At 52.9% G+C, this 6,840-nt stretch overlaps 1 protein-coding gene across 14 annotated transcripts in view; it reads left to right on the top strand.

Annotated features, from left to right (window-relative positions):
* Positions 1–1,928: 1,928 nt before the first annotated feature.
* The window catches only part of WNK2 (WNK lysine deficient protein kinase 2), a 95,921-nt gene continuing 91,009 nt past the window's right edge, over positions 1,929–6,840 (top strand). For 4 of the 14 annotated variants that reach the window (XM_071440115.1, XM_071440107.1, XM_071440105.1 and 1 more), the window contains exon 1: positions 1,933–3,256. In XM_071440115.1, coding sequence (XP_071296216.1) covers positions 2,543–3,256 — 714 coding nt within the window. In that variant the 5' untranslated portion in view covers positions 1,933–2,542. Of the gene's footprint in view, positions 3,257–6,840 lie in introns of all 14 variants that reach the window. The other 10 variants (XM_071440112.1, XM_071440104.1, XM_071440103.1 and 7 more) reach the window with 5 other exon arrangements.

Raw genomic sequence — 6,840 nt, 5'->3', positions numbered from 1 at the left:
TTTCTCCTGGTAACTGCAGACTGCTCTCCGTGTACCAAATCTCCATTTGTGCAGAGAGGTGCAGAGCCCAGCATATATGACTAATATTCGGGAATTCAGGTTTCTATACAGCACACAAATCCGTGTTTCATGCCACAATTGCAAGTCCTAGAAATATCACTGATATTTGAACACTTCAAAAAGCAAACCACTGAAAGATCAAATGCATCCATGAGGCTGAATTATTAGTGAAGTGTGAAAAATAAAACACCAGTACAATAACTACCCAGTTTCTTATTTTAAAGGTTTTTTTTTTTTTTTAATCATTCTTGACTGAAAATTAATTAATTAAAAGAAGAACTAATTATGGTTGCCTGACAGTCAACTTCCTTTCCCTCAGAAATCTCAGGGATTTTACTTGGTAAAACTTATCTTTTTATTTTTCTTTATTTCTTTAAATTTTAATAACAAAAACATATGGTATGTGTGTATGAACCTAATACTTGAGAAAGCAGCTTGGCAGTAGTGGCAACCAGAGTCCTTTTGTGAATTTACAGAGCAGAAATGTCACAGCTGTTACAGGGCACAGCCTTTGGCAAAGCCAGTGTCCCACATCTCTAACCTCACCTAAAGATGGATTACAGAAGTTTGGGTTGGAAGAAATCTTAAAGCCCATCTCATTCCTAACCCTGCGATGGGCAGGGACACCTTCCACTATCCCAGGATGCTCCAAGCCCCATCCAAACTGGCCTTGGACATTTTCAGGGATGGGGCAGCCACAGCTTCTCTTGGAAACCTCTTCCAGGACCTCCCCATCCTCACATGCAATAATTCCTTCCCCATATCCCATTTAACCCTGCTCTCTGGCAGTGGGAAGCCACTCTCTTTTGTCCTGGCCCTCTAGGCTGTTGCCCAAAGTCCCTCTCCAGCTCTCCTGGAGCCCTTCTTCTCCAGGTGAACACCCCCAGCTCTTCCAGCCTGTCTCCAGAGCAGATGGCTCCAGCCCTCCAATTATTCTTGTGGCCTCCTCTGTACCAGCTCCAGCAGGTTGATATTCTTCTTGTGCTGAGGCCCCCAGAACTGGAGGCAGTGCTCCAGGTGGGTTCTTCGAAGCACAGATGGGTGTCAAGATCAAAGTTTCCCTCTATCTAGGCTAATTTGAAGTGTTGGTCACAGTGAATGATGGGGTCAATATCCATAGACTGATTATTGAACTGCCTGGAATAAAGGAAAAAAAAAAACACAAAAAAGATAACAGATAACCCAAGGTTGTGAGGCTTGTCATGTGTTGTGACCTGCCACGCAGTACATGGGTGGGCTGTGTGGTGTTTGCAGTGGCCACGTGTGAGTCGGTCCCTGGTCACATTTTGCATTTGAGGGATGCTGATGCAAAGATGCTGTGTGCAAATAGTATCCAGTTCCCTTCAAGTCACCCTCCCTTTACTCGCAGGCATGATAATCGGCTTCTTGGGACAGCCACCTCCTGGATCCAGAAATCAGAGGGAGTTGAGGCCCGCGCCCTGCATTCATCCCACACCTGCGTGGGCACTGAGTGCTCAGGGAGATGCTCTGGGGGAGATGTCTGGGAGTGATGCACTCGGGGGATGCTCTGGGAGGGATGCTGTGGAGGGCAGGCTCTCGGGGGATGCTCTCGGCGGGATGCTCTGGAGGGGATACACTCGGGGGATGCCTGTCGGGAGGATGCCATGGGAGGACGCTCTCGGGGGATGCTCTCGGGCCCGTGGGGGCACCTGCCAAGGGGCGGACGTTGCCGGACGCGGAGCGAGGCAGCGGCGGGGCGGGGGACCCTCCCATTGTCTGCGGCGGGGCCGGGAGGGGCGGGGGAAAAGGGGGCCGAGGTCGAGGGGCGGCCGCCCACCCTCTGCAGCCTCATTGGCGATCGCCGAGCGCCGGTGCCCTAAATGGGCGCTGCCCGGGAGCTCTGCCATTGACAAAAAAGCGGCGGCGGGCGGAGGCGCGGCGGGGCTGCCGCAGGGTGCCCGCGGGCAGGGGCGCGGAGCCGCCGGGCGTGGAGCGGGAGGTGCGGCAGGGCCGGCGCTGCGGCGGGGGCGGGCTGCGGCGCAGGGGCGGGCCGAGCCGAGCCGCGCCGTGCCGCGGAGCGCCGCACCGGCAACGGGTCCCCGGCCCCGCCGCGCACCCGGGCAGGCGCACGCTCGGCGGAGCCGCCCCTCCTCCGCCGCCCGCCTTCCCCCGCGCATGGCGCTGAGCGCAGCAGCCCCCGGCTCCGCACGTAAGTAACGGCCCGGCCGCGCCTTTGTGCGCGGGCCCGCCGCAGGTGAGGGGCTGCACCGGTCGTCTGGCGCTCTCGGCCGCGCCCCTGCCGGGTACCGGGGACAAGGGGGAGCCCGGTCAGAGCGGCCGCGGCCCGGCCCGGGGGCCCGGCTCGTCGGAGCCCCGGGGCCGGGGGAGGTGCCCGGGGGCCGGGCCGGGCCGTGGCGGCGCCTCAGGGCTGCGCTCTGCCCCGCGCAGGTGGCGGCGCGGGCGCGGCTCGCGGTGACTCCCCCGGGCCGGGGCGGCGGCGGGCGCTGAGCCCTCGGCCCGGATGGAAAGTGGGGGTGATGCCAGAGCGGCACCTCGGCGGAGCGGCAGAGGCGGCGGCCGTGGCGGGGTTCCAGCGGCTGCCGAGCCCGGCGCTCCCCCGGCCGCGGAGACCGGCGTGAACATGGATGGGCCCGGCGGCGGGGGGAGCGGGGCGGCCGCAGACACGGACGCTGCTGCAGCGCCGGCAGCCCCCGCGGCCCCCACCCCGCCTCCTCGCGGCCCCGGCTCCAGGGACCCCAAGCTGGTCCATCAGCGGTTCCTGCGGAGGAGCGTGGTGGATTCGGACCAGGAGGAGCCCGCCTTCGACCTGCCCGAGGCGGAGCACCAGCGGAGAATCATCCTGCTCCCCAAAACCAGGAGGATAATCGCGGAGAGGGCGAAGGCGGGGCAGGGGGCGGCGGAGGCGGCGGGCCGGGAGGCCGAGTGCTCCGGGGAGCCGCGGGCAACGCCGCCCGCGGGCAGCACCGCGGGCGCCGAGGAGCAGAAGGAGCCAGGCAAGGATGTGGAGCGGAGAGAGGCGCAGGATGCTGCCAAGGACCAGGGCAAGGCTAAGAAAGAGGAGCCCGAGGAGGAGGCTGATATGAAAGCGGTTGCCACCTCGCCGGATGGCAGGTTCCTAAAGTTTGATATTGAACTCGGGCGGGGATCCTTCAAAACGGTCTACAAGGGTCTGGACACGGAGACGTGGGTCGAAGTCGCGTGGTGTGAACTGCAGGTAAGCCTAGCTGATCTTCCTGTGCTTTTTTTTTTTCTGCCTTATAAGCCGGGAACTAAAGGCGCCGTGCTGGTGTCATTCAGAGCAGCTCAGCCCTGAGCAGCCTTTATGGTCACCATCGCTTAGAATCCAGTGTCTAACTATAGCGCAATATCCCCATTGGCTCTGGATCCACCACCTTATGTACACTCCTCCCACGCTTAACCCCCTCGGCCCGGCGTCGCTGCCGCCGCGGGGGCTGCGCAGGACCCGCCTGGTGCAGCGAAGGTCACGCGTGGCTCCCGCGGCGTGGGAAAGGGCGGAGCGGGGATGCTCGGCCCGGCCCCAGCCCCTTCTCGGGCGGCAGCTCCCGGTTAAAATGACACCGACAGTCAGTGATTTGAGAGCGTTTGCAGGGGGAAAATTTCCTTTTGTGTTATGGCTTCATAAAGCTGAGAAGCTGCTCCCCCCGACCTTCCCTCTCCCCTGCCATGAAATTGTCACTGTCCTGGTGAATCAAACCTAATATGCCCCGGTGATTGTCCTTTTCTAGGTACCACGTTTACAGTACTTTGGTTAGGTCAAAGACTTATCTGTCCAAATACCTTTGAAAAGGCAGATTTTTACATTAAAGTTCCAGATCTTCAGAATGAAGTAGTATCATCCAGTAATATCTAAAGAGAATGAAAGTTTAGATGCTGTCTTTTGCTGTTACCCTATTCTTGGTGGATTTTGTAGCATTTAGTAAAAATCACAGTAGTACATGCCTTTTTTTTTCTTTTTTTGCTTATAGTGCCTGCTACCTCACTTTTGTTGGCATCCATTGGAATGAGACCTAATAGAAAAACCTAATACAGAATTGATACTGTTTTTTTTTTTCAGCCTGAGTTACTCTGTAACTTAGGTGAAAGGAGGTTTAACTCTTATGATTTGGGATCTTTAAACTTCCATTGGATGGCTGAGCTTTATGGCCTACAAGAGTATTTGAAACTGATATGGAAATAACGTGTTATTGTACATCTAAGCTCTTGGTTGTTTATATTTAAATGTTGGCCCAATCTGTTTGTAAATTACTCCTGGCTGCCTGGGATAGCTGGGGATGGATATACAGCCACATCTTTATTCTCTGATGATTTCATTACACAACATAATCATAATTCACTGCAGCAGTGCTCTCTTAATAAGAATTATGGGGACCACTTCTCAGTCTTCATAGTCGTGCATTCCCCAGCTTTTATCAGACAGGGATGCAGAATGGGAGACACAGCAGTCGGGCAAGGTATGGAGGGCTGGTGGTGAGGGGCTGAACCCCTCTCTCCTCCAGCCCTGGGGTCCTGGTGGGTTTGTGGGGAAAGGGGGGGTCTGGGGGATTGTTAAGGGGATTTAAAAGAGAGCTGGTGGAGGAAAGCCTGGGGGCAGGCCTGGGCTTTTGTCTGGCTTTGCTGGGAACTGAATCCGAAGTGTGTAAGGCTTCTGCTTCAGCAGCCTGAAATCCACGAGGGATGGTGGCTGGGGTGCTGCTGGAGGGCAGGTTGGAAGAGGCTGATGCTGCTCCTGTCAGTCCATGCAGCCCAGGCCAGCCCCATCACTGCAGAGCCATAGCACAGACCCAGAATTCAGCACGATGCCAGGTTTTCTCAGAGGGCTCTAGCAGGGGGTTGATAGAAAGGGATTTTCCATGTATTTTCTGTAATGGAGCAGCTTTAAGGACCAAAGCCTGCCAAAGGTATTGGTGAACACTGCTTGGAAGTGCTAGTCTGGATCATGTACACCTAAGGAAGAGATTAGGAAGGGAAAACTGCAGCGTGAAAGCTTTCTTACCTGGTGAATGGCCTTCATATTCTTAATTACACTTGTTTAGGAATTCTTGTACTGACTGTGTGTGAAGAAATCTGTACAATGCTCAAATTCCTATTAATTTTCACTATATGTGCCTCAGCCCAAATCAGATCTTGCTGCTAGATATTTTCAATTTCATACAGGATTTGCTTTAGGCTCCTAATTGTGGAAAGAAAACTATTGTTTGGCTGCTTTAGAGAAATTGGTGTGAATCTCTTGGAGGTAGGGGCTGCTGGGTCCCTTAAACTCTACTGTGTGCAGTTTTGAGTGATGCCGAAGGTAATGTGAGATGGTATGTGACTTTAGAAGCCAATACTTGGGTCTGGATTGGGAAAGCCTCATTGAATGACAAAAGCCTTTAACGACTACAGGATTAAAGCCTGTGCCTCCGGACTGGATTTGCATGGAGGAGGCAATGGGAGAAGATGTGAATGGCTGTGTTGTCTCTTTGACTTGTAGAATGCTCTCAGTTCAGCTGGAGAATTTTAGGGAAAACCTACAGAGGATGCTGTCAAATAAATCACTTTATTCATGGCTGTTGGGGGGCTTTTTTTTTTTTTTTTAATTTTTTATTGTGAGCTGTGTCAGTTAGATCTGCCCCATTTGTGTTTCTCTGCACAAATTTGAAGTTCCCTATAGGTAACAGGAGACTGAATGGAAGCCATCATATCACCATGCTGTTAAGAGACAAAATGCCTTCCTCTGCAGCCTCACACCATCAAAACCCAGGCCAGAGCCTTTTTGTGGAAAAATTGCTGCAACCTGTAGTATTTTTGTGGAGATGCACTTGTGCTTTTTCCACTTGGAGTGGGGAAATGAAAGTGGACAGCATTGAGGTTCCATGCAGGCATTAATCCTGTCCTGGCTCAGCGGTTTTTCAGCCCACTTGTGCTGTTGCCTGTGTGTCTTTGTCCATCTGTACAACGGCCTCACAAGCTATTCTTGTTCAGTGGCTTTATTTCATTGAAAAGATGGCTTTAGGGTTCAGAACTGAAGTCATAGCTCTGATGAGGGCGGGACCCAAGTGCTAGCCAAATGATCTGGGCTTTAGACCTGTCTGAAGAGGTGAAAGCTGTAGTTGAATTCTAGCTAGAAAATAAGGCTATTGTTCCTTCATGAAGCTGAAGTGCTAGAGCAGGATTAGTGTGCCCTTGCAGTTTTGGAAGGGTTTGCATTCCAAGGTTTTCAGAAGCTATAATTAATATTAATTGATGGTGTACAGTCACTGTGTGGTGAGGCTTTGGCATAACAGTATTACAGCGTTGCACTCCTGAGTAAAGTGTTGGGTCATGAATAAGGAATACAGGCTTTACCACTCCCCTGCTTGCAAGCCAAATATTCTGTTTAGTTAGATTAATGGTTTCAAAATCCCATCATGTTTCCCTTTGGGAATATATAGGGACCCTGTAAAGAGTCAGACCTGGTATTGTGAAATGCAGAGGCCCCATTGTACTTTATGGTTCTTGCTTGGACTGTGAATACCACCACTGTATTTAATTTTAATTTTTTTTTGTTGAGAAATGGGGAAAGGTTGGGCTGTCTTATCCTGCTCTCGCAGGAAGGTGTGGGATGCCTGGTGATCATCACAGTCTTATGCTCCTGTATCAAAATTCCCGGGTTTTTTTTTCCTGAAAAGGGTAGTAACTCCAGGATTTCAAGTAGTGTGGTAGTTTGGCTTTTGTTAGTGTCCTTGCTGGCTGGCAGCATTCATCTGATGTCGAAATAGTAGCAGGTTACTATCTATGCTGGTAATTTATTGGCCAGAT

The sequence above is a fragment of the Agelaius tricolor genome, unplaced genomic scaffold (assembly GCF_023055355.1).
Source record: "Agelaius tricolor isolate 1412-34295 unplaced genomic scaffold, bAgeTri1.0.p SCAF_14, whole genome shotgun sequence".
In the NCBI taxonomy this organism is placed as follows: Eukaryota; Metazoa; Chordata; class Aves; order Passeriformes; family Icteridae; genus Agelaius; species Agelaius tricolor.
Note: the sequence above shows the minus strand (reverse complement) of the source record. Positions and strands in the feature narration are given on the sequence as shown.